The 25,630-nt window shown below is 40.4% G+C and overlaps 4 protein-coding genes, 1 long non-coding RNA gene and 1 other non-coding gene across 10 annotated transcripts; 2 read left to right on the top strand and 4 right to left on the bottom strand.

Moving 5' to 3' along the window:
- Window positions 1–34: 34 nt before the first annotated feature.
- Window positions 35–6,314, bottom strand: LOC133953732 (N-acyl-aromatic-L-amino acid amidohydrolase (carboxylate-forming) B-like). Its single transcript, XM_062387791.1, has 8 exons — window positions 6,245–6,314; window positions 5,182–5,251; window positions 3,390–3,616; window positions 3,104–3,296; window positions 1,809–1,902; window positions 1,589–1,696; window positions 1,299–1,411; window positions 35–539 (listed from the first exon to the last, which is right to left on the bottom strand). The coding sequence occupies exons 1-8, from the start codon at window positions 6,295–6,297 to the stop codon at window positions 345–347; spliced, it is 1,053 nt and encodes a 350-aa protein (XP_062243775.1). The 5' UTR covers window positions 6,298–6,314; the 3' UTR covers window positions 35–344.
- Window positions 2,546–2,617, bottom strand: trnag-ucc (transfer RNA glycine (anticodon UCC)). The gene has a single exon. It is a non-coding gene; the product is annotated as a tRNA-Gly (tRNA).
- A 3,346-nt stretch (window positions 6,315–9,660) lies between the features above and the next one.
- On the top strand, window positions 9,661–16,312 carry tacr3l (tachykinin receptor 3-like). The gene is made up of 5 exons (XM_062388477.1): window positions 9,661–10,202; window positions 11,561–11,749; window positions 12,185–12,335; window positions 14,607–14,803; window positions 14,899–16,312. The coding sequence occupies exons 1-5, from the start codon at window positions 9,736–9,738 to the stop codon at window positions 15,122–15,124; spliced, it is 1,230 nt and encodes a 409-aa protein (XP_062244461.1). The 5' UTR covers window positions 9,661–9,735; the 3' UTR covers window positions 15,125–16,312.
- LOC133954162 (uncharacterized) lies at window positions 11,552–14,611 on the bottom strand. Its single transcript, XR_009920756.1, has 2 exons — window positions 12,943–14,611; window positions 11,552–11,781 (listed from the first exon to the last, which is right to left on the bottom strand). It is a non-coding gene; the product is annotated as an uncharacterized LOC133954162 (long non-coding RNA).
- Window positions 16,313–16,316: 4 nt separating the features above from the next.
- si:ch211-145b13.6 (GPI-linked NAD(P)(+)--arginine ADP-ribosyltransferase 1) lies at window positions 16,317–19,053 on the bottom strand. 3 transcript variants are annotated; one of them, XM_062388479.1, is made up of 4 exons: window positions 18,926–19,053; window positions 18,569–18,672; window positions 17,757–18,466; window positions 16,317–17,195 (listed from the first exon to the last, which is right to left on the bottom strand). In XM_062388479.1, the coding sequence occupies exons 2-4, from the start codon at window positions 18,626–18,628 to the stop codon at window positions 17,126–17,128; spliced, it is 840 nt and encodes a 279-aa protein (XP_062244463.1). In that variant the 5' UTR covers window positions 18,629–18,672; window positions 18,926–19,053; the 3' UTR covers window positions 16,317–17,125. The 3 variants fall into 3 exon arrangements, with proteins under 3 accessions (XP_062244463.1, XP_062244464.1, XP_062244465.1); XM_062388480.1 differs by having other exon boundaries at window positions 18,569–18,714; window positions 18,926–19,035; XM_062388481.1 differs by having other exon boundaries at window positions 18,569–18,729; window positions 18,926–19,014.
- A 383-nt stretch (window positions 19,054–19,436) lies between these two features.
- On the top strand, window positions 19,437–25,540 carry primpol (primase and polymerase (DNA-directed)). 3 transcript variants are annotated; one of them, XM_062388475.1, is made up of 14 exons: window positions 19,437–19,691; window positions 20,608–20,654; window positions 21,832–22,128; window positions 22,249–22,343; window positions 22,430–22,568; window positions 22,894–23,041; window positions 23,136–23,238; window positions 23,319–23,467; window positions 23,553–23,715; window positions 23,796–23,887; window positions 24,008–24,094; window positions 24,531–24,794; window positions 24,913–24,959; window positions 25,061–25,540. In XM_062388475.1, exons 3-14 carry the CDS (start codon window positions 21,955–21,957, stop codon window positions 25,292–25,294), a joined length of 1,695 nt encoding a protein of 564 aa, XP_062244459.1. In that variant the 5' UTR covers window positions 19,437–19,691; window positions 20,608–20,654; window positions 21,832–21,954; the 3' UTR covers window positions 25,295–25,540. The 3 variants fall into 3 exon arrangements, with proteins under 3 accessions (XP_062244459.1, XP_062244458.1, XP_062244460.1); XM_062388476.1 differs by lacking the exon at window positions 19,437–19,691 and having other exon boundaries at window positions 20,278–20,654; window positions 24,531–24,639; window positions 24,718–24,794; XM_062388474.1 differs by lacking the exon at window positions 19,437–19,691 and having other exon boundaries at window positions 20,249–20,654.
- The last annotated feature ends 90 nt before the right edge of the window (window positions 25,541–25,630 follow it).

Raw genomic sequence — 25,630 nt, 5'->3', positions numbered from 1 at the left:
TGACTTTATAGAGATCCAACTCAAAACACAACTGTTTAAAATGATCCATGTTTCCATTTATTCAACATGTTGATATTGAATTAAGGCCACATTGCAAATTTCCTGAGAATAATCCTACCTAATCAATATTCAGGGGATAAATGATTGTAACCCTAGTACCTGTGTAATAGCATTTAGTGAAGAACAGTGCATAATAAAACGTTGCTTATGTCTGTGTATTAGTTCATGGATCTTTGGAGACAATTACAAACATCATTGTACAGCTGGTGTGTGTGTTTAAATTACATTTAAATCAATCCATCATTCAAAATCTCTACAGTATCTTTCTCGTTCTGTCTCTGCCCTCAGTCCTTCTTCAGGCTTATGGACGGGACCGTCCGAGTGATCTTGCGACCTAAATTGAAAGCTGTCCCCTTCTCGTAGTAGGCACATTCGTTGATGAAGAACGGGTAGAGTTCCTCTCCCTCGTGCCTCACCGTCTCCCCAGACAATGACAGGAAAATGGGGTCGCCAGGTCGCAGCAGCTTGAAGTCATTATCCTGGAGGAAAACAGGCAGCACTAACAGTGTGAGTCGTTATGCACCTGGGCAGCTTTTTAATGCAAATATGGCATTTAACGTGAAACAGGGTTCATCGCTTCATGGGTTTCAGTGTGTAAACCGTGCAAGGGAAAAGAGCAAATCTGGTGCTGTTTAAAGGGATTATGAAACAGTTTGGGAAAATTCCCCAAATTCCCCAAATTTGACATAATTCATGTCCGTCTTGCAAGACAGACATGAATTATGGCCTGCCTGTTCACAGGTAATGAAATCCACCTCCCAGCACCTATAAAGCTGACCAATTAACAAATGCTGACAACAAGAATGTCTCAGAGGAGAGAACATACCTCCACCAAGGCCCAACAGTTCCCTTACACTTCACACAATCAGAGATATCAGGCCACACTATATGCCTGGTTATTTTCTTCTCGATCCATGAAAGATTCCCTGGGAAATTGGGAAAGAATGATAAGCTCCTGGATTGATGGGTTCTTTAGTGGTCCCATCCTTCCACCAGTTTACTACCAAACCAACAGACCTAGCCTCCTTGACAGAGGTAACATTTTGTAGATACAATTTTCTGGATTTTTTTAGAGTCCCTATCGACCTTACAGTGACACCAAGAACTAACTTTGGCTTCATATTTGTCGCACTGACACTTGACTGGTTTGAATCATTTCATCTAACTCTTGCAAAGAAAGCAAATACGCAAACTAGCCAAACTGACAAGGTGACGCATTCTCCCAAGATAACCTGTACCTGTAGCTGCGGGTGGATGGCAGCAGTGATCTCATTGGTCGTCGGATCCCTCGGGTAGTCGATTTTCTTGTCTGCGGCATATGTTTCCAATTCTCCTCCTTCAAAAGTTGTCCCTGTTGGCGAAGGACTGTGTTAGTAATGGTAAGTCATGATCAAGGGGGCAGGGAATGGTCCTCTCTGAAATCTTCATATGGGGAAAGGCCACTTTTCTGGGTTTGCATCTGAAAACGGTTTGTCTGAACGTATGCATGTGAGTGTGCGAGAGTCAGCAAACATCAGGGGTTTCCTACCAGAGTTGAACTGCTGCAGCCATTCTATAGTGAGATCCACTGCCTCTTTCATTGTGTTAAAGATGTCTGCTCTGAGGACGCCGTTGGGTTGAGGACCCATCTCGATTGCTGAAGACACAAATAGCTCAAAATTCTTTTAATTGTTTTAGTAATTGAGAGAGAAAAAACAATACTGTCATGCAGGAAAAAAAAACACTCAAATATATAGACACACACTTACAGAAGCCATGTTTGCCGAGGGAATCTAAGGAGTACGCCTGAGAGAGAGGTACATCTATTTGGATCGCTCTCACAGGCACAGAGGTTATCTTGCTCTGAAAACCAAACACAGCAACTATTTACAGCGCAGCATGTTTCGATACAGCCCTGAGATTTAACATGTGGAAGTGCAGATAAACTAAAGAGACATATTTGTATCCCCTCAAGACCATAATTACCTGAGGGAGGTCAAACAAACACAAACACCTGAGCTGCAATTTGTGTTGTGCTAAAAAATAGCATGCTAACATTAACAGCCTTTTTTATACATTTAAGGTAAAATATGAAGAGATAAGATAAAATAAAAAAGGTCATTAGAAGTAATAATAAGTAACATGCGAAAGAAATGCAAAAAAGAAAATGATTATTTGAACAGAAAATAAATAATATATACAGTGAAAGGTTAAATGTAAATAGATATTTAAACTATTATATATCTGTAATGTAATGTAAATATTTGTGTTGATGTGAAAAGGGTTAGGGTTTTGGTATCTATCTATCTATCTCTCTTTCATTTATATAAACTATTGTTGGTATGAACATAAATATTATACACTGAAGTTCTTAGACCCTTTACTTGAATATATTCAAAGGTAAAACGTTTTTAAACAATCAATCACCATTTAAATCTCCGTAAATTGTATCGAAACTCTTTTTATAATCTGAATCATAAAAGGCTTGGGAAAACTAAAAAACAGCTGCGTTGGCCGGGAATCGAACCCGGGTCAACTGCTTGGAAGGCAGCTATGCTCACCACTATACCACCAACGCTCACGGAAATGTGAGGTTTAGACTAACAAGTCAATCTTCAGCGTACAGGATCGCTGTAAAAGAGTTAGGTCGATACGTTTGATTTCTACAATTATCAACTCACAAACTTTTCTTTAATCAGCTTGAGCAAAAATGTCTTTCTTCTTTTGAGTTTTGCCATAACTAAACAACCAGAAAAGCCGTTTTTTGGCCGACCTGACCACCCCTCCTTTATTTATATAAATGGTTCGGTCCAGCCGTTAAACCGCAGATCAGATGGAATTTACCTACGATTGTGTGTTCTAGTGTTAACCTGTTAGTTTACTCCACGTGAGCTCAGGCCGTGTATACTTTAAAACATTGTTGATCATTCTAATACATTATAATTGCTTTCTCTTAATATTACAGTTAGTTATTGAACCAGTTAGTGTAAATTTAAGTTGTATTTAATATATGCTATTTGTTAATGTTATATCTTTTCATGGGTCTCTGTGTCCCTGATCGTACCTGTAAGTATTTGTAAATGTGCAGGATGAGCCAGTCTGTGGAGTGAAATATGATACACAGGCCCATGTTGGAAGTGGTGTTGTGGAGGTCGCAGAGCAGATCCACGGCCTCTTCACTTCCTTTGGGCCCGAGCTGAGCGTTCAGCTCTTGGGCTCGCCTCAACTCGTAGGTTGAGGTATCTGTAATTGGGGATCTGAAAGCCAGATAGAGAGTTTTCTCATAAATAAACCTTCTTGTCCATCGGGGGAATCAGTTTTCCCACAAAGGGTTGTGTTGTTCAACTTACCTCAGTAAATCTTCTGTGAAGCAGCGGTTCAGGTCTGTGTCTATGTACCTCCTGCAAGCCTCCACGGCTCGAGGGTTCGACAGGACGGTGGTTATTGAGACAGAGTCGGCCTCTCCTGCCTTGTGTTTCTGCAGTTCCCTGTGAATATACACGCCGGTCCACTCATTTCCGTGGGTGCCACCACAAATGGCAAATCGGGACAGTGGCGGTAAAGACTCACACTCCATCTGTCAGCCGGAGAAAAAGAAGGAGATTATTAAATGATTATGTACATAGGCAATTAGGTATGCTTGTGTTTCTTGAAAACGTTTTATTATCTATCTATCTATCCATCTATCTATCTATCCATCTATCTATCTATCTATCTATCTATCTATCTATCTATCTATCTATCTATCTATCTATCTATCTATCTATCTATCTATCTATCTATCCGTCTTTCTGTCTGTCTATTGTGAATTTCACAATAAGAGTCATACATGAGAAATAATATAATCAGAATACATAATACAGATAAAAAGTCAAGTGTGCAAGAGGATACTGATGTGCAAAAGGGAATTGGTGTTAACTTTAAATTGAACATTAAAATATTTAAGTAATGGTGAGTAGTTGTGATGTGAAACAGAGAAACAGTACAACTTTTATTCTCCATTCTGATTGGTGGGAATGAGGAACCAGGAGAAATGCTCCTTCCTCCATCTGTTTCTGCTCTTGTTGTTTTTGTTTTCATAATGTGCAGGTCAGCAATTCACATTCTACAGGAAACAAAGTCCAGTGGCAACGTCCACTTGTACGAATGGTTGACAGAGAATCCTCACTGATAGGTGATTAACGTGTTGTCTTTCAGTCGTTGAAACTTCTATCCTTGAACCAGCCAGTAAGTTCAAAAGTTAATATTTGTGAAGCTATCTTAACCTGTCTAAAATGTGAGCCTGTTACATATAAACAAGACTCCTGGAAAGTGCAGAAGTTGTCCGGGATTGCAGGTCAGTGAGTCATTTCATTTAATAGCTGACTCAGTCTCAGACACGTTCTGGCAGTTCCCAGGAGTTTTGTTTAGAAACCATTAAAGCAGCTTTTCCAGTTTGCATTTGTGAGTAACTGCACAGGCAACTTCCTGAACACACGTTTAACAGCTACAGGTGAAATTAATAAAATGTCCAACCCCAGGGTCAATTCAGTTGTTTCTGAATAAAATCACTGAAGCCTGATATGTGAGCCTCCTTCACTGAGGAGAAAATAAACTTTTACCCCCAGAGTTTTCAAATGCTGATGAAGAAGCTACTGCACCCCCCCCCCCAACACACACACACAAACACCCTTTTCTCAGCAATGTTTTAGATAGTTAAATTTGTTTGGTTCTAACTGCAAACGCTTTTGATTCATATCATTTATTGGTTATTTATACTAAAATTTTGTAAATTTTTTTGTTTATTTGGAGATAATTGCATTTTTCTAATTTGAATGAAAGAAATAAGTGAGAGTGAATGGAACAGTTTTTTCAATATAAATCTTTGCACAATTAGTGCTGCCAGTGGGACATTGTTGGGCACATATGTACACATCTGCTCACCAGATGTGCATTGCTCAACACTCCAGCAGGTTTAACATTGAGTTCAATCCACCAATCACAAAACAAAAATTTGAAAAAAACAATTTGAAAGAAGGCAATTTCACACCCACTGCTGCCTGTGCTGCTCTGTTCAAGTCACAATACCTGCAGAGTGAGATAAACAGGAAGTGGTCTGTCAGTTCCACACAACATTTGCTGCAAGTCGGCTGCAAGTCTTACCTTTCTGTCAAAACCCTTTTCAGGTCGCCACTCGCTAAACTCCAGTCGACCTTTGAACTCACACAGCAGGCTGTATGAAGAGAGCAAAGCAAGCAATAGTGAATCTCCACGAGCTGCTCTCCTGTGCCGATCCTGCAGCGTGCACGATCAGGCATGAACAAGAAGTCATATGCAAACTGTTTAGGTTATACATCTGGCCCTCCTTCTTCCTGGTGTTTCTTTACTTTTCCCTTGCCCCATCCCCTTCTGCTAACTGCAGATCACATTTCAAGCAGTCAGAGTTTTTATGATGCAACATGACCTCAGACTCTCTTGTTTTCCTTCAAACCAGTGGGAGCCGCTTTGCTGTGTGGTCTGTTTCGAATCGTTGAGGTTCAACAAGAGCAAGACCTCTGATGCAAAACAAATAATCGACCGAAGCAGCTGCACTAAAACGTTACATTGCATAACTGCATAATTATCAGTCTCTGAAGTCTGTTAAGTGTTGGGATCTGTCGGGGGGGGGGGGGGGGGGGGGGGGGGGTCTCACTGTAAATATTGTGAAGTTTCTAAAAAGTGCTACAGGCAGAGGTGGATTTTAACAAGAAGAAAGTGACAAACGTTTCCACCAGTCCGACCCGTTCAAATGGTTGTACACATTCCATCTACTGGTAGTTTAAGTGGTTACTCATCAGCCGTTACCTCACAGATTAACTATGTAGTATACACACATCAAGCCTTTATGGTGTAGGTTAAGTCCAGTTGGAGAGAGCTGGCCAAAATAGCCGCATATGCAGTCTCAGACAAAACCTCATATTAACATCGATCTCATGGTGCTCAGTCCCGTGCTCCCCCTTGTTTTTACCTTTTCTTTTTACATTCTTTCTCTGACTTATCTCAGCTCATAGTGAACAGGTTTCCATAAGCGACACCTTCAGAAGTCTGCGAGGTTCAAGGTTTCAAGATTAAAACAAAACAGGGATGACGAATGAAGCAGAATTTAGTTTTTTCTTCCTGGTCTGGTTTCGTCCTGAAACACAGGTCGGGAATCACTAATCTATAAATGTTAAAACAATTCAATTACCTCACATCTTTCATGTCTTTCATGTCTTTCCCCTCCCAATAAGCCTCCTGCATGGTGTCCCCTCTCTCTCTCTCCCTCTCTCCCTCTCTCTCTCTCACTCTCTCCATTTAGACATGTAATCCTGCAGGATTAGTCACTTGATCATAAGCTGCTTCTTCTCACTTGTTCAGTCTGTTTCTCACTCCATCATTCTCTCCCTCCCTCAGTTCATTTATATTCATTGTCCTGTGTGACAGCAATGACCTGGAGCTGACCTCTCCTGATCTGAAGCTTATATTGATCAGAAATGACCCCATCAGGTGCCTTCTGATCAGTGACCTCATGGAGAAGTCATGGTCGTCAGGTGTTTTTCAAAATTGAATTTTTCCAGGTAGCTTTGTATTCTATTAACTTTTATAGACAATAATATTAGAGCGATGGTCTACAATGTATATGGATTTACCAGTCATTTATCACAATATGGTTTAAATGACACCATGATAACACGATGAAGGAGCTTTATTATCATTACTATACTAATAAAAAGTTAACATTGTCTTATTGAGGTATATACATAATGCATACAGGTAATCCATTGTTACCATGATGCGTTTCATTTAATGTGATTTCAACATGGCACCATCCTGAACACAAATAATTGCAGTCGTTCATTTACTGAAGGATTGTTCTCTAAATAAGCTCAATAGCTTTAGGTGCTGCACCTCGAGGAAAGATAACGACTATCCTGATTTTGTTGTGAGAGGGAACAAATAGTACAATAAAACAATAAATGTAGTATTTGCAACGTTACCTTGAGGCCGACTTAGAAATTATTTATTTCTAAGAGGGAACAAAGTTTATTTACATATCACTGCCTGTGTCCGAATTTATTTCATCTAAAGAATAAGATCATACAAGATAAGAAATACATTGAAAGACACAATTTGGAAAGGGCAGACAAATATACTGACTAACTAAAGGTGGAAAAATAGAACATCGCAAAATGCAAAAGCAAAACAAAAAAAAATGCACTAAACAGCCTCCATTGTTATAACTCTAACTGAACTATCATATTTAGTAATTTCAGCCAAGTTCCTGTTGTAATATCCGGTAACTGCACAATGTATTTATAGCTCACACGATATAAATAGCATTGATCTTCCCTCCAACAGACCGAGCTCAGATGGATCACATAAACTTGTCGCTGCCCAGCAAATGTAGATTGAGCTGATAACATCCCTGAAATGATTTTGATCGCAGACTTTTCTGTTAGTAAAGATTTTACTGGGGAAAGTTTGTGCTGTGTGCGGTTTGTGTGGTTTTTCGTAAGTTTATTGACAGTGTCCCCAGATCTGATCCATATCATCCTCATGCCACCAGGGGGCATTGTTAAATTTCAGATAAATATCAACTTTTACTGAACTAGAACCACGCATTACTATTGCTGCTGTTCTCTGTGCAATGATGTCTATACACTGAAAAAGATTTGAAACAATAAATACAACATTTTAAGAATTGTTGTGTTTCTTTTTTACTCTATAGTGTCTTCATGTGTATTCGATGTAAAATATCAATCTGAAAAGTATTTAGTAATTATCAATATAGTACAACAGGAGTAGTTTTTGTCTCTGAAATTGTGAAATGGAAAGAGAAAGTGTATTTAGTGTACAAGGGCTGTGAAGGAAAACATGAAATAATGAAAAAAATCTTTTTAGGATTGTGTTTACTTGACTCCACTGTATGAAACATTGTTATTTTGTTAACACAGGTCAAACACACATGTACCAGCCACAGTGACTCACACACCTCACTCCCGCTCACTCCACTTGGGATAGATCCAGCCTGAATTATGTAAACTAGAGGAGAATAATTTAGGATGCCGCTAATGATTATCAGCTGTTATAGCTTGTGACCTTTTCAGTATGGACGACAGGGCGTATTCAGAGGAGGTTCGAACTGTGACATTTGAGATAGGGAGTGGCCCAGAAGAGGTGGCCTCTGGGTAATGAGCGGAAACAGCCTTTCTGACCTTCTTCTGGTCTTAAAGGTTCAGTGGGTAAGATTTAGGTGAAAGGGATCTATTGGCAGAAATTGAATATAAAATTTCCCTGTGATGTTTTCACAAGTGTGTTTCATCTAATTTGTACAAATTGTGGTTTTCTTTACCCTAGAATGGGGCCATTATATTTAAATATTTGATATTTACATTGGGGGCAGGTCCTCTCTACGGGGTCATGATTTTGACTAAAATAAGACATTTTATAAAAAAATTGAAGAATGAATTATTGTGCGTGCTTAAGCTTTCTTTTTCATGTTAGCCTCTAATGTGATCCGTTTTTGGTCGCATTATTCAGACAAACCTAAATCCAGACGCTGAGCTTTGCTTTTCGGGTCGCAGCTATTAAGGATTAACTGTATCACAGTGAGACTGATCCAAGCTTCCTACAGTGCTAATGCAGGATATGACAGTCGATTTATCTCTGGCATAAAACAAAGATTTGACTTTTACCAGAGTTTGCCACTCACAGTCATTATTAGAAAAAGAAGCCAATGGGCAGAACTTGTTTAAACCCTCAATAAACACCTGTTGATTAGGTTTGTATTTCAGCTTCAGTACGTATGACAGGTAGTGATGATGAAGAGTCTACAAACACTGTGGTCAGAGGCTAATGTCTCTCTCTGTAGTTGAATTGTTATATATAACGGGTTATCTCCACTACTTCACCTTATCGTCAAAACAAGTAAATACTCTCAATCAGCTATTCCTTCATATGTGTCACACTTGATAAATTGGTCTTTGATTTCAGTCATTATGTCTTAAAGGTTCAGTGTGTAGAATTTAGGGACATCTAGTGGTGAAGCTTCATGTTGCAGCTGAATACCCTTCATTTAACAGGGTATCCTCAGGTTTAGTTAAAACCTTTACAATCCAAAACTTTTTTAATAATTCATTCAATAAAGACAATTCTTATTTAGCTCCTTTCAAAACAAAGTGCTTCACAAATACAAAAAAACAATGTAATACAATTTCGTTTAAAATAAAAGACGCATGAAAACCAACTCTGGATCAGTCTGCCTGCAAGAACTGAGGACATCAAAATCTATTAACGGTTATTAACTAAATCTTAAGATGCATCTTTTTAACATTGCTTTCTCTTGAAGTGTTTTATTATCTTGTTGAAATAGTTTTGTGTTTTATTTATAAATGTGTGTTTTATGTGTCAGATGTATATATAATACAACTGTATTTCATTTCATCTTCCTTGTTTTGATTGTTTTATCATAACTTTTTTAAATATTTGGCTTGTATATGTTCAGCACGTTTATTTGTGCTACAAAAGTAAAAATACTAATATTATATTATTATTCTTGTCTCATTTACCCTCGTGAGAACAAAATACAGGTTTTATAAAAGCTCACATCAGCTTCGCATGGTTAACTTTTTATTAAGATCGGTGATTCTTCCAGTGTTACAGAACCAAAGCACCTGATGAGGTGATGTTGAGTGTTCGATGCCTCCTCAGTGGGTGATGGCGCAGGGAGTGACCGCATCACTCTCTCCTCCGTCCTCTGCCTCGCTCGGTCACATGCTCGCGCTGCTCAGCATCAGATCTGTCAGAGTGATGGACGGATCCAACTCCACCAGGAACCTGACCAACCAGTTCGTGCAGCCGCCGTGGCGCGTCGCGCTCTGGTCCGTCGCCTACAGCGTGGTGCTGGCGGTGGCCGTGTTCGGGAACCTGATCGTGATCTGGATCATCCTGGCGCACAAAAGCATGAGGACGGTGACCAACTACTTTCTGCTCAACTTGGCTTTCTCCGACGTCTCCATGGCCGCGTTCAACACGCTCGTCAACTTCATCTACGCGTCGCACGGAGAGTGGTACTTCGGAGAGGTCTACTGCCGCTTCCACAACTTCTTCCCCGTCACCGCGGTGTTCGCCAGCATCTACTCCATGACTGCGATAGCCATCGACAGGTAACACCATAGATTTATATATATAAATATTTATACTTTATATATATATATATATATATATATATATATATAAAGTAAATATATATACTTTATATATATCTATGGGTAACACAGCTACATGTGTGTCATGCATTTTATTCTTCTTCACTATAACAATCTTTTTTCCTTGTTTTCTCTGTCTAATGGAGTTTTATTTATAAAGCACATTTCATACACATCCAGTTTCTGCATGGGGTCATTCAAAAAACCACACTGACAAAAATAAGCAAAATAACAAGATTAAAAGAGTTGAATAAAAGAGTTAACACATATGAAAACTTAACAAGCTGAAAAATAATCCAAACAAAATAGATAGAACTGTGAAAAATAGATAGAGATGGTATAATACGCAGCGATGAGCTTATGGGTGAATAGGTTGTTAACCTGGTTTTTAAAACAGCAGTGTATGGAGCAAAGACCATCGGGCAGTCGGTGCAGCACTGTGATACAACTTACACTTTACAGTCATTGGTTCACAAAACTCAGAAATGAGGTCAGTATGTGTTGCTTAAAGGTTTGTAATTCCCAAACTAAGGGTCTGGACCCCTCGGCAGGTCGAGCCACAGAAGGAGGGTCGCAGGATGAATTCCAGAAATCAAATTCATTTAAAAAACAATTTCAAAAGCATTTTTTCCCCCATAGTTGGTACGAAAGTGAAAGAATTTTCCTTTATATGTCTCACTAGCTGCTTTCAGACGTGCACTGAACCTTCCGTTAGACTCCGGAGGGGCTGTATGTGAGCATGCAAATGTCCAAGTGAGAGGCTCCAGGCTTTCTGTGGCGTTTCTGCAGAGTTTCTCTGGCCTGCCCCCCCGGTGAACCCTCTGCAGAATGTCCGAATGAGCCGATGTGAGAACACAGCAGGATTCACTGCGAGCGAGTGGGCACGTCGATGTTGTTTCTAACATGCGAGAGATGCAAAAAGAGAAAAAATGAAAAGAATAAAAACCTCTCTAGGTTGAAAGGCTTGCCGGTGTCGATATAGTCTTATATGCAAAAATATAGGCTGTTATGTTCGTGCAATTACTGAAAACTGTTCTATTCTTTTACTTTGGTGTTTAGATGTAAACATTGAACATGGGAACAAAATCAGTAGTGATCAGTAAGGTCAATCATAAATATGTCTTTTCAGTGCAGGGAATTCAATTTAGAATGGTTTGAAAACTTCCTTAGCTTTGAGCTTAGAGTGAGTTGGACACAGTCACCTATCCCACCAGATGCCAGCTGTGATAATGGTCATGTGTATAAATAGATACAGCTCTTCATTAAGCACAGCAAGCAACTGTTATTTTTCTAAAGCTTGCACTTGCCCCTTGCAGGTACATGGCCATAATCCACCCTCTGAAACAGCGTCTGTCGGCGAAGGCCACCATGGGAGTCATCGTCTGTGTCTGGAGTCTGGCCGTGGTCCTCGCCTTCCCCCTCTGCTACTTCTCCACCACCCGAGCTCTGCCTCACAGGACGCTCTGCTACGTGGCCTGGCCCCGCATGGCCGGCGACCCCTTCATGTGAGAACACACACACACCCACACACACACACCTACACGCACACACACACCCCAACCCATAAACTGTTGTTATTCAAGCTCATTTCAGCCTTCAGTATCATTCAATGTGAAATCAAGTTTCTTACATTTATCTTTTTTTGTGCATCAGCTGATTGTGTATCCTTAAATGATGCAGGGTTTGGCCATTTATAGCTTCATGATTTTAATTTGGGGATCTAGAAGAATACGTTAACAAGCTGTAATATTTAAAATACACATTATTTGTTTCATACTGGAAACTGCTAAAAATGTGTCTCAGAAGCCGTGAAGAGGTTTGACTTTGTTTTAAAATGTGGATTTCTCTTGGTTTGAATATTTCTGGAAACGTTTTATTGTGTAAGTCCAGATCCAGCACATCAGGATACACTGGTGATTTGTCTCCCCTCACTTGTGCAGGTATCACATCATTGTGACAGTTCTGGTCTACGTGCTGCCCTTAGTGGTGATGAGCATCACTTACACCATCGTGGGGGTGACGCTGTGGGGAGGGGAGATCCCCGGGGACTCGGCCGATAACTATCACGGTCAGCTCCGAGCCAAGCGGAAGGTAAACCCCACATTGAGTTAACATATTTACACTTTGTTTGTTTTGTTTGTGGGTTCGGCAGCATTATGTTTTTTACATTTCATTTAGCTGATGCTTCGATCCAAAGTCACTTACAATAGGTTCATTCAACCATGAGGGTACAAACACAGAACACCAAGAATCAAGTAAGTACAATTAGCTTAAAACAAGTCCTACACGTAAGTGCAACTAAACTGAATTTTTTGGACCTCAGGTATTCAAGCTGAATAAAGTTAAGTTTCATATCTGCTACCTTTACATATATATATATATATACACAGACCACAAACCAATAGTGAAGCTTTGAATCCTGAACATTATGCAGCTCTGATCTGCAGCTATGGAAGCTCTGGTTTGAGCTTCTTGCTGCTGCAGGAGGTTTGAAAACATATTAAATTCAAGGGTACAATTACTTTTTACAGCCATACGCACTGTAAGTGTTCATTAAAACCTACATATTGTTTGTAATGATCCTAATTAAACTGTATTTGCCTATATCTGGGATTTAGATGTAGATCAGATCTCATTTTATGATATATTATTCATTAATTAATTAATTAATAACCAGGCGATTCCAAAGCTCACATACTATTTAGTTTCTCCTGGTCATATCTGAGCAGCAGGGACTCTGGTCTACAGCAGCAATAAGGATCCATGTTTAGAAAGCTGCTGTTTGGAGAAACCTGTCGCACAAACAAGTAAAAGCAATTTGATCATTCGTGTGACAAACAACGACGTGCAGAGTAAGGTTAATGAAGGAAACTCCTATTTTTCTTTCCATTCTATAGAAATCTTTATAATCTAAGAAACCACACGCATAGAAACAGTACCATGTTATGTTGTGATGCAGCAATAAACACTTCAGCTGCACACGAGAAAAAGAGAGAAGCAGCGAGCGGCACCTGCTCTATGGCAGTTTGTCATCTTCAGCCAGACGACACAGTGTGCTGTAGAGCAGAGGGTTGGGTTCAACAGGGATTAAGGTCATCACAGCTGTCATGACAAGCGTCTATCCAGACAGATCTGGGATTAACGTCAAAGAACAAAATTTATTGATAAAGGTCAAAAATACTGCTGGTTAGAATGTCGGATTATTGTGACATGGCTAAAAGTTTTCGGCTGCGGAGGTATTGAGTGACAGAAGAGGTTTAGGATGGAAAAAAAAGTTTCATATTTTCCCCATAAATTGAACGTGATGAAGTGGGATGAAAAATGTATCCTTCAAAATAAAAAACGTGGAGAATAGATGCCTGCCTTAGATCTACATTTCCATTTTCTTTTGTGCCACAGACAGAAGCACGTATTCAGTGCACAGAAATAGAGACGACGGCGGCAGGTGCAGCAACAATCTTGTTATGGGGGTTTCAAAGAAAAAATATCATCATAGACCAGAATTGCCGGCCAAATTGAGCCGACAAACATGAAAGAGATTTCTAAATGTCGGGAAAGCTACAAGACAATGTCGGGCTTGATTCAAGGGGCCGAGGATAACAGGATTCCATCTGGACCGGAGATAAGAGGAGGTCGCTCTCTCATCATAGTCTCACACATGAGCTTGGTGCTGCCCCGGACGCCTCCTCCCTTTTTAACCCCCCGCGGCTCTGCTTTGTGCTGTAACACGCTGATGAGCTCTCTCTCTCATGTGCTCTACCTGAGACCTGCTGGGACTGGTGCGTCATCGCTGACCTTTCCCTCTCCTCGGATGGCAGACCTTCTGGACCCGTCGGCCGGCGACGTCATTGTTCTCATAATGAAGAGAAACAGACAACAAACCCACTTCTTCAGAGACTCTTCATGTGTACATAGAGAGCTGCCATGGGTTCTAACTGTGTGCCAGTCAGAGTGTGGTCCTTCTGTTTGTCGAATGATTCTTGACTCGACTGGACGAGATGATGCAAAGAGGAAGTTTATCAAAAACATGTTGGTCCGTTAAACGCAAAAACTACTGAACCGATTTCAATGAAAGATTTTTTGGAGGGGAGGGGCGTGACCCAAAGAATAACCCATTACATTTTTGGAGTAGATCTTGATAGAACCATGAATTTGTTGGTCACATGGTGAAATAGAGCGTTAGCCCTGGTGGAGATGTGCTTTCTCTCTGTGTGCCGTCTGGTTTAATTCATAATTTATCAAACTAGAATGCTCCTCTTAAGTGCGCAAAGCTCCGCCAAGGCCGAATGATCAGCTCAGCGCTATCGTTGGACCTTGTCGTGAAGACGTTTGCGTTTCTCCCTCCCTCTCTCTCTCTTGCAGGTGGTGAAGATGATGATCATTGTGGTGGTGACCTTTGCCCTCTGCTGGCTGCCCTATCACGTCTACTTCATCGTGACGGGTCTCAACAAGCGTCTGAGCAAGTGGAAGAACATCCAGCAGGTCTACCTGTCGGTGCTGTGGCTGGCGATGAGCTCCACCATGTACAACCCCATCATCTACTGCTGCCTCAACAGCAGGTGGGTACAAATATGGCGAAAACCCCCAAACAACACATGTAAGTACAGTACACGATGCACAGCAGCGTAGTTAACGGGTTTGATTTGGGCTGCAGGTTCCGGGCCGGTTTCAAGCATGTGTTCCGCTGGTGTCCCTTTGTCCACGTCTCGAGCTACGATGAGCTGGAGCTCCGGAACACGAGACAGCGAGCTGGTTACCAGAGCAGCATGTGCACCCTCTCACGGGGCGACACCAGCATCCTCGGCAAGGACAAGAGTGTTGATTGTCAAGGAAACAGGTCAAGAAGACTGAACTCGGAGCCCAATAATAAAGACAGTTAGTTGGACACACGCCAGCTGAATGTCCACAGGGCTGTTCGAGTTGATAAACGCAGATTGTAGTGTTTTTTTCTGCTGTTTACTTGCTGTGCTCCACTAGGGGGCGGAGATGTTTTTGAGCACATTTAATAAAAAAAAAATCTGTACTTAGGGAACTTTAACCGCACCCCATATATGACTGTGTTTATTTCAGAATTTAGAGTTGAATGTCTTTTAAATTGTAAAATGCTGCTGTTGATAAATTTGCAATCTTATTTTGTTGGTATTATGTGTCCTATCTTGTGGTTTGACAAATTCAGCAAAATCCCCAAAAGATGAGTTAAATTAATCAGTGAGTTATTAATTTATATGTGGATTTGAAACAGTAATATTACTAGAAAGTGTTTCATGACGACATTTGTTGCTAAAAGCCTTCAAATCCTAATTAGATATCGCCTTCATACTCATGCGCTGTACTTCCTTGGGTCTGATTCATTTTGTTTTTAGTCATTAAATAATATTGACGCTTTGGTAAAACATGGTTGACGGTTACAGCCATGGTATTTTAAATGATTACATTATATTTGTAGGTTTTTATTTATTCTTATACATTATAAATGGAGATTCTTTGTCAGCATCATGTACTTTAAGCTGCATTATCATCATGTTATCCTTGCATGCTATTACATAACTTGGTACTTTATGGATTTATTCAATGTTTTACTCACTGTAGACATACTGTTCATTTAATTCCATCAGTCCAGGACACAGTGATTTCATCCAGCACTGACTCTCTAACAACACTGAAGCCCTTAAATCTTTTCCAGTGACACTGAAATGAAAGGCAGCTTGTTGCTTTTTATGACCAAATGTAAATTCATAAGTGCTCGCTAATGTTTTTGTGAGTTGGAGAAAGCCTGTGCCATCTTTAAATGTGCTCATATTATGCTTTACTGTGTGTGTCTGTGGATTTTTGTACATAATAAATGTGCCTTTATATTCAGACATTTGATGCAAATTCGAACACAAGGACACAAATGACCTATGTTGTTTATGCTGAATTTTGTTGCTGTGTGATGTAAAAGTAACTCTATATCAGAACATGTTTATATTTGTCATTCTGTAATATTGTTGGACCTGTTTATTGTAACATGAAAGGAGCAGCTTACTGGCTCCGCCCCCTTTCTCTCAATCAGCCCAAATAAAGAAAGACGAGTGGAGTTCAACCAGTTTATTTCCACTCAAACGTCTAAAAGCTGCTGGTATCAACTGAGGCTGCTTCTGTTGGAGCATCCTGGTGAGGTGAGAGATCGTCTTTTTAACGTGCGTTCACTGATAAAAGCATAAAATACAAACACATCGATAAAAAGGAACTCGACTATCTTTGAATTACTAAAGTAAGCATTGTTTGATTTGAATAAACAATGCAGGGTTTAAGTTCAAAACCATAAGCTGTATATAAAGATGGATGACAGGACCGCTTCACCTCGAAAGGGAGGCCAAAACATCTGGATCGCCACCTGGTGGCTATAATAAACTCAGTATAAGTAGAAGTGGAATACATTTTTCTCAAGGTTGTTTTCTGTCATTTCTTATCACACTGATGTTTGTTCAAGTGGTAATTTTTCCAGCCTGGTTGTGATTAGTTAGTTCATGCTATAAAATATAAAAATGGGGTTAAACGTCATGATAGACGGCTGAGACTGATTTGCGATCGCTCAATTGTGTGTATTAGCGGGACCTCGATACTACAGGTCCACTCGTCAATCACTTCTGTGTCTGGCTCCACACCAGTGTAAGAGGTATCTGGATTATTTGGGCTTTGGACAACGTGAGGACATATTGTACATCTTTAATTACACAATCAATGAATAAAATGTGGATTATATGTGATTGAAAAAGCAACAAGACAATATTTTGGCAGCTTGCAACACCGTCATTGCATTACAGCAAAACAGTTGTTCATTGTTCAACTGTAAATCCGAAGCAGTATTTTGCAGTTTAATGACTGCTCTGAGATTTATTTTACTCAACAAGAGAGAAACACAAAAGCACCAACACAAGCCACACATGGGTGGAGACGACAGCTGGAGACCTATGAAACAAAGAGAGATAAATATGTTTAGTTGGTCACACATGAACATTCAAGTTCTAAAATGAAGATGTGTTGCTTAAGTTTCGGTCGTTCCACGTGAGGAATTTTCCAGTTCTCAGTTTTCTTTCTGTTCCAGTCAGTTGAACTTGAATTCGTCGAACAATGACTTCGAAGTTGTTTACATGTATAAAGCTGCCGAGTAAGTAGATTTTGAGAAAACAAGTTTAACTTTAAATATTGAATTGACAACTAATCAGCTCTGTTGACAAATGCAACAGAGAGATTTTCTTTCTATTTACATTTTCTCAGTTCCTCATCTGACACGAGAGACTGACAGCTGGCAACCACTTTGTAGCAGAGTTGGTTCAAAGAAAGCACATACGGTCGTAGGCTTTTTGTATGTATTACAAATATCTGATACCAAACAATTCTTAGAGGTTAGGGTTGGTGGGTTGCACATTCAACCTCTGTGAGATTAACTCTCTAAGATAACACTGACAATACAACAATGCACATGACATTGAGCAACATATTTGAGTTCAATAAGAATCTGTCTCTTACCGTGAGAAGATATCGCAGTTGTGCGAACCCTGATGACCTGTGGCCTTCAGGGCGATGTCAGTGTACGTCTCATCGTCATACATTTTGTCAGTTACGCTCTCCACTGTGAACTCTTCAGCTGGACTCAACAAGACAGTGTCTGTTTGCTTACTGCAAATGTTTTCCCCCAATTTGACAAAGAAGCAAGATGTGATGTTCAAAATCACTTGATCCTCCAAATCAACCATTTTCTTTAGCCCAGTAAAGCTCAACTCGGCCGTGGTGAACCTCCCCAGTCTCACTTTTGAACCAACTTTTGCCGTGACTTCTTTGTCTTGTATAACAAACACACTCTTGCAAGTCTGTGGCTTCTGCCGCACCATGTAATCCATGAGCAGGAAGTGGAGCGACTTGAAATTGAAGTTGTTCTCGTAGGTGCTAACGTTCCCGCCCATGGTCTCCACTTGGTTGTTAAAGGTTCCTTTAAAGTCCATATCACTGTTGACATATGCCCCCAGTGCAATAGTATGTTCTTTGATTCCTCCTGGGATCAGCTTGGAACACTTGGTGCTCTCGCTCCATGCGGTCTGGAAACCTGCAGTGAGGTTCAGCTCTTGTCTTAACAGGCCTGAATGGATTAACTTCTCCATGGCATCCTTACTGCATTTATCATACAGGTAGTCCACAGCATCCGGGGCCATGTCCAGTTGTTTCATGTCCTCTGCTGCCACCTTTATTTGAATACAGAAATTAAAATACTGTTGAGAGGAGAATATTTGTAACATATAACATCATAACCATCAACTGTCATTTGTACGGTAAAGACTACTTACGCTGTAGTAGAGGGCTGTGAAAACAACTGCAGCAAGAAGCACTTTTCGGCTGTGCCACATTTTAGAGTGCTTCCTCTCGTCTGTGTCCGTCCACACACAGACTGCTGCATGCACCAGAAATCAGAGAGAAGCTGTTCAGGACCCAACTTGAATAAAAATGTCTGTGTCAGGATTGGATAGTCATGTTAGTTCATCTAATGCTTTCCTTGTGTAGACAAGCCCTAAATCTCCCTTTAACAGTTATCTTTTTCCCTCTGAATACAGCAACCACCACCTGGCACCAGATAAGACAAACTGTAACTGAAGTGTCAACTCTAAACTGAAAAGCAGATGTTGAAAATGCAGGCAAGCACAAACCTTAAGTCAGGAGAATTAATTTCTGGTAGCAGTGAAAATAAAATCAAGTCCACGCACTGAAAACTGCAGGGGTGTAATGATCCTACGCAGATCAAATTACTGGGAAGTGGAAAACAAATACTTATCTCACCAGGCAGCTCCTTGTCCTTTCCTGAGGAAGGAAAACTCAACGCCCCCCTGACATCTACTAACTTGTTCTACTGCAGTTTTTAACCAAGAAAACCTTTTTTAGTTTCTGCATTCCAGATTGTGATGTGGCCAGACTCCTCTCCAAATCGAGAATATATTGTTATGGTTTTAACTTCCAGTAAGGTTGAGATTTGTTTGAAAGATTTCATTTCTGACTTTTAAGGTCCATTCTGGACTTGCACCTTAGTACATTTTGGATCTTTTGACGCCATATCTAACCTCAGGTGCTACTCGCCATTTAACAGTGGCAGGGCGGGGGGGGGACCAGAGGTTACCGGGCCTCCTTTGGAACAATGTCCCTGAGGATATCCTGGTAAACTTATAGTCTTATTTTAAATCTATCTTTAAGACACATTTGCTTTCTCCTAGTCCTGATCTTAACGACATTTGTAATCGATTCTCGTTCAAATCTTGTTTTTAATCTTTTCCAATTTGTTTGCTGTATGATTTTCAAATGGCCTGTTTCTTACTGTCTTTTAGTACAGAAGGAATGCAGAAGTTTATTGCTTCATGTGAGAAGAAAAGCTCCTTTTACATAAAAACATTACTGTCACAACCCTAGCTCGCAGTGGAAAAGGTAAGTAAATTAAAGTAATTTTTTTAAAGAAATACATGACTTTCATCCGAGATATGAACCCGGACCTCTGACAGGCTACTTAACATAAATACACACAGAAATGACATATCCTCAGGAGGTAGCCTGGCAGCCGTAACAAGCACAGACAAATCATTTGATGCCCATCCTGTTTTCAACAGCTTATTAATTGAGATAACTTTCCTTTACTACACAAACACTGACCTGAAGAATGTGAATGACGTTTTCTTGGGTGTTCCCTGGAGCTAAGGCTTGTTATAACCACCGCCCATTCTGTGGCATCCTCTCACTTCCTTCCTTCCTTCTTCACTGACACATTTTTTCCAGGCTGTAGGTGGTCACCATGTGAAGACTGGAATACTATAGTTGATTAAAATTGTAATTGGATCAAAAGAAATAAACTACAGTGTAATAGAAGTACATATATGTACAAGCATATTTACCTATTAGGGAAGAATGTGAGGATTCATATTATTCACCTTCAGTGTTCACTTCAGGGCAAACAGGGGATTTCTTTGTCTTTCTGTACATATGAAAAAAACTGTATGTCACATGTGCGTTTTAATTTATAGCATCTTATATATATTTATTTATTATTTTTCTGACTTTGTTTTTCACTCAACTGTCGATGTGGTGGGGGGTTTTATTTTGAAAAACACAACCGGAAGTACGCCTCATGTTTGGTCGATGTTGATCCGGTACGTTGTGTGTTTTTGTTACGGTTCAGTCACACTTCGTCACGAGTGATAAACATGTAATAATAATACCACAGTCAGCGTATCTTTGTTGTAGATAACGGATACCGTTTTATGACCGGAAATAGCACCGTTTCCGGCTCCAGGCGGCGCCAAATTAGAAAATGGACGCTGGTGACAGAGGCTTGTGTTTGTTTTGACAGTTCAACTCAAAGAGAAACGTCCCGGACTGTTTGGTTGTCAACTAATGGTGAGTAATGGCAGACTGGGTCCTGCTGACAGCCACAGTAGAGTCAATGCTGCTGAGCTAGAGTTTGAGTCTGTGTTACAGGAGGAGAAGCCTGGTTCTTCACTAAACTGTGTCAGGTGAACGATGTTGTTTATAACAATCCTAATGTGATTGTGTCACATGAAGCCTATCGAGCTGGAAACAAACTGCTGACGTGTAATTGTTTTTGTTGTGGTTCTTATTTACGGTGGTCGAGACGTTTCACACTAGTGCATCAACGGAAAACACGAATGCTAAATAACACGACACAACTAACAACAACACCACAATAATACTACAAATGCCACCACAAAAAAAGGCCACAAATGCCACGACACAGCAGCAAAAGTCGCAACACAACTCCGTCAGTGCAAAGGAGCTTCGGGTGGGTGTAGACCAGAAAGTTGTGGTGTTGGTGAACTGCTCACACTGTGTGTTGTTAATGCACAACATCATCCGCATGGAAGAGTCATCAGAAGGAAATCTCACCTGCGACCTCATCACAAAAGTCTGCAAAGCGAGGAAACTAGCAGAGATACACACGCATGTATGCAATGAGAGGCTGAGGAACTGGACTTCAATATAAAGAAAATATTAAATGAAATAAGTTAAGTGTCTCTGGCAAAGACAACAGGCTAGATGTGACGTTCTGAAATTAGCGAAAGGCAACATTTAGTCAGGACTGACTCCTGACAGGACTGATATTTTGAGTTTAAAGTTATATTACTTGCAGAAAACCCAATATATGAATATGATAAGTACCTCAGACGGAAGACACACGCTATACCTTCTAATGACAAATTGTACAGGACCATGGAGGTATTAACATTCCCCTTAATTTCTAATCCCTTTTCCCATGACAGACCTATCCGCTTTTGCATGTGGATGCGGCCTGAGCTGTCATATAAGTTCTTGGGACATTGGAATCACGGAATTTGATGATAACACCAGCTCGCCAACTAAAAACATGTGGCAGGAAATCCGTTTTGGCGTTGCTTCATGGCAGCCTGTTGGCAGAGACGGAAGAATGGATTCCACTAATCTCAGCGAATTCTTACATTTTTAGAATCCAGCAGTCAGTCTAGAAACTGAGTTTATCAACATTTAGTCGGATCCCAAAATCTGAAAACGTGACTAATATGATCGGTTGTTTTTTCAGGCGGGAGAATGACAGGATGATCACGGCTCATCCATCCATTCAGACAGTCGCTCAACTGCCTCAAACCGACTCTCTGAGTTTCTACCAGCTCTCTTACGCGCCAGCTGACCTCTGACCTGGAGGATGAGTAAGTGGGGAGAGCGGCTGAAGAAGGTCGAGCAGCTCGCTCAGTCATTCCAGCACAAGCCTCTTTCCGCTCCCTACAAACCTCGGCTGTGGCCGTGCCAGCCCTCGTCTGTCTGGAGGCTGTTCCCACGTCAATGTCTGGCCATCGGCTTCGCTCAGAGCTGCAAAGAGGTAACTGGACACACTGGTGACACTGGTCCGTCATCCCTCTGATGCTTGAACCTGTTGTAAAAGTTGTTTTCTGTCTTATCGGGAAAGTCTTCTCACCTTTGCACGTGGCTGTTTTTCCAGGCTGTTCATGTTTTTGCACTTGAAAAAGAAAAGGCAAGTCAGGGTCAGAGGATCTACCTGGTTACCAGTTACACTGAGCTGTGGCATTACTACAGGTGAATGGCAGCTTCACTCTGCAAAATCAGATGTGCCTTCTTTCATGTTCTGGGCCTTGACAGGGATTTTGTCAATATCTCTTCAGGACCTACCCTCAGTCGTTGATGCACTGCTATGAGGTGATTCCAGAGGGCGCCGTTTGTAAGCTTTACTTTGACTTGGAGTTCCACAAGCCCTCAAACAAAGGGGCTGATGGGAAAACTATGGTGTCTTCTCTAATCCAGGTTGGGTTTCGTTCTTTCAACATTCACCTACTTTCTGTTTTTATTGAGCAGCTTGTTTTACATATAGATCATGATTTAGTTGTTTAGTTTGTGAGTTATAAGGCCAAAGGACGAGTCATTCAATCTATTGATTATTGATTGATCATTCATTAAGTCTATGAAATGTCAGAAATGTATCAAACAGTTTCTCAGAGCCCACGGTGAATCTTTAAAAATTATAATTCAATAATTATATATTTAAGAAAGATCTCGATTGGTATCATGTTCTGTATCTTGTTACTGTCTTACCTGTTATCTTTTGTTTTGTTTGTTTGTTTGTCCATAGTTTGTCTGTAACAAACTGATGGAGGTTTACGGGCTTGAATGCTCTGTAAAGAACGTCCTCACTCTTGAGTCCAGCACCGAGGAGAAGTTCAGTCAACATCTCATCTTCAATCTGCCAAACGCAGTCTTCAAAGACAACATACATGTTGGTATGTTCCAAGTCACATGGAGGCAACCAATTTCTTTTTTTTTTAAATTGGTCTCTTATTCATATATTCTGTTCGATCTCTCATTGTTTTTTAGGTTGGTTTATCCATGCAGCTCTTCAACCAGTCCTGATCAAAGCCAGACATGGAGGTTGCCTGGATGGTGGGATTCATCCAGAAGCAGAAAACGGTGAAACACGGTTAGTTTTCTTTAGAACTGTAATACACACATTTTGACCTCTGTCCTCATCATCTCTAAATCACTGATATTCTGACACAGAACACGTGTTGTTCCTGAGGGGAAAGCAGAAGAAATGGATGAGGGCACTGGAAGTCCTCAGACAAAGAGACGGAAGCAGGAAGAGATAGACCTGAGTTTCCTCAAGGTGAAAAACAAGGACGGCCAGGACTGTCTCTTTGTTGATCTTGGTAAGACAAATCACATTACAAATCGTTCTTTGTAATCCTTACTAGTATGTACGCAAGGATTTTATTTGCAATATCTTCAATTTAGGTGTCTACACCAAGAACAGAAATTTCCGCCTTTACAAGTCATCAAAACTGGGAAAGAACGCTGCCTTCACTGTGGCAGAAAACAACCAGTTTACTTCCCAACAGAAGAAGGGGATTTCCTCTGAGGAAAGTGTGTTCCTGGCGTCCTTGGTCTGTAACGTGAGGTACATTGGAGCACACTGACACCCACTGATGGAAGTATCATGAAATCACAGCACGTGAGCTTATATCTGAATATCCTCAGTTTCACAGGTCAGAGGATTCTCTCGTGGGACGTCCCAGAAACAAAGACATCCACGACCCAGAGACCTGAGCAGGGATCAGCCACTAATCCAGGTAACACTGGACTGAAAACTAAGGATTCCATGAAATAAATTAAAACATTTTACCTTGATATTTTTTAACATATATATATATATATATTACATTTAAATGTATTTAACTTTTACTTTACAGAATCACTTTCGGGTTCCCTGACGTCCCCTCACCAAGAAGTGGACGACTTTGTCTCGACCCTGGTTAGAAAGGACGGTATTCAAGGAAGTAAGTGTTTGGGGTTGATACAGGAAGTGTTTTCTATCTCATGTATTAAAAACTGTAACAATTAATGCTTATTTATTTTGTTTTCTTCGACAAAATAACAAATTGATTTTTGGAATAATTTTCTCAATTTAATTTAATTCGTTTGTAGCCTATTAGTTAAAATATTTTTTTAAGTTAAATAACAAAAAGCAAAAAGCGTTGGTGTGTTGTAGTTGAGTTAGTAAACAAAGGATTCTCTTACATGTTTGATAATCCACGACAAATTACAGTTTTCTGCCTCGGAAAGTCATTTTATGCAAAAAACAATATAGTATATGGTCCAAATTACTGTCATATTTCTCTCGTCACATATTAACCATCCCCTTGTTTTTAATGTTTATTTATTTTGGAGAATGCAAAAGATGTTATCACCAGTTCCTCTTGTTTACCTCAACAGGCATCAGGCGATGGAACTACTTTGTCACAGAACAACTGCTCGTCTACGACATTGTCAAATACCGCTGGTGTGAAAATGTGGGAACGTTTCATAAAAGCAACAACATAATGTACGTGCAGTGTCTCAGGTTAAACGTTTCTTTGAGTTTGCTCCCCCCGGCCTCATGTGGTCTCATCCTCCTCTGTAGGATTGTTGTGGATCTCAAAGAGGAAGTGTGGTACCAGAAGTGTCACGACCCCGACTGCAGGAACTTCAGATCCTCAAGTAGGTTAAGAACCTACAAAGCTGCTCCTCTTAGTTCTCATATCTAAAATTATTTAAGGGCGCTTTATAGTAATTGCATAATTGTGGTAACACCACGTGAACATGTCTTCTGTTGCAGGTTACCCTCTTCCACAGGAGATCTGCGTGAGCTACATCATGAAACTGGTTTGTTTGCATTTCCTCAATCCAGACAGGAAACTGTTGTGTGTTTATGTTCAAAGACAAATCGTCTTGAACGTCTGATCACGTCTCTCGTTCACCGACAGGACGATGAGGACCAGGCTTACTTAATGGACGACGCTGGAAACATTGAGCCCAGCCAGGCACCACACCGGACCCAGCAGGGGACAGCGTGTCCACAGGAAGAACCAGCTGAAGTGTGGGGAGACGGACAGGACGAGCAGGACTATTTAAAGAGCCTGGACGACTTTGAACAAACCAATGCAGAGATCTCTGATCAGCTGCTGCTCAGTTGCATGGGAGAGTTTGATTCCCAGTAGAAGGTAACAGGTTATATTGCACTGGCTGTAAAGCATCACATGTTTTATTTGCTGTAATACCTGTAAGGTTTAATAACAGTTTTAAAAAACGTTCTAAATATTTTAGCAACATATTTCAAAGAAAAAGGTTAAATATATTTGAAGATAGTGAATGACCTTATTATCAGGTTAAAAAAAATATAAAATGTTTTCATAGAAGTTAAAATACTGCATATAAATAAAAACATTTAACTGTAAAGCAGGAATTAAATGTTTATTTGCTGTTTTACTTAAGATGTACATATTTAATTCACTTTGCAATAAAACAGTTTTCTAGCAATCAAAACATCATAAAAG

The sequence above is a fragment of the Platichthys flesus genome, chromosome 5 (assembly GCF_949316205.1).
Source record: "Platichthys flesus chromosome 5, fPlaFle2.1, whole genome shotgun sequence".
Classification (NCBI taxonomy): Eukaryota; Metazoa; Chordata; class Actinopteri; order Pleuronectiformes; family Pleuronectidae; genus Platichthys; species Platichthys flesus.
Note: the sequence above shows the minus strand (reverse complement) of the source record. Positions and strands in the feature narration are given on the sequence as shown.

What these genes read in the sequence shown, in the direction of transcription:
- LOC133953732 (XM_062387791.1), bottom strand. Translation starts at nt 6,297, where the DNA reads ATGCAGGAGGCTTATTGGGAGGGGAAAGACATGAAAGACATGAAAGAT. An exon ending in AAAAGGGTTTTGACAGAAAG is followed by an intron (nt 3,617 to 5,181) that starts GTAAGACTTGCA and finishes TCCGGCTGACAG; the next exon opens with ATGGAGTGTGAGTCTTTACC. An exon ending in GCTGCAGCAGTTCAACTCTG is followed by an intron (nt 1,412 to 1,588) that starts GTAGGAAACCCC and finishes CTTCGCCAACAG; the next exon opens with GGACAACTTTTGAAGGAGGA.
- tacr3l (XM_062388477.1), top strand. Translation starts at nt 9,736, where the DNA reads ATGCCTCCTCAGTGGGTGATGGCGCAGGGAGTGACCGCATCACTCTCT. An exon ending in ACTGCGATAGCCATCGACAG is followed by an intron (nt 10,203 to 11,560) that starts GTAACACCATAG and finishes TGCCCCTTGCAG; the next exon opens with GTACATGGCCATAATCCACC. An exon ending in AGCTCCGAGCCAAGCGGAAG is followed by an intron (nt 12,336 to 14,606) that starts GTAAACCCCACA and finishes TCTCTCTTGCAG; the next exon opens with GTGGTGAAGATGATGATCAT.
- si:ch211-145b13.6 (XM_062388479.1), bottom strand. Translation starts at nt 18,628, where the DNA reads ATGTGGCACAGCCGAAAAGTGCTTCTTGCTGCAGTTGTTTTCACAGCC. An exon ending in TCACAGCCCTCTACTACAGC is followed by an intron (nt 18,467 to 18,568) that starts GTAAGTAGTCTT and finishes ATTCAAATAAAG; the next exon opens with GTGGCAGCAGAGGACATGAA. An exon ending in AACTGCGATATCTTCTCACG is followed by an intron (nt 17,196 to 17,756) that starts GTAAGAGACAGA and finishes TTTGTTTCATAG; the next exon opens with GTCTCCAGCTGTCGTCTCCA.
- primpol (XM_062388475.1), top strand. Translation starts at nt 21,955, where the DNA reads ATGAGTAAGTGGGGAGAGCGGCTGAAGAAGGTCGAGCAGCTCGCTCAG. An exon ending in GGGATCAGCCACTAATCCAG is followed by an intron (nt 23,888 to 24,007) that starts GTAACACTGGAC and finishes TTTACTTTACAG; the next exon opens with AATCACTTTCGGGTTCCCTG. An exon ending in TGAGCTACATCATGAAACTG is followed by an intron (nt 24,960 to 25,060) that starts GTTTGTTTGCAT and finishes GTTCACCGACAG; the next exon opens with GACGATGAGGACCAGGCTTA.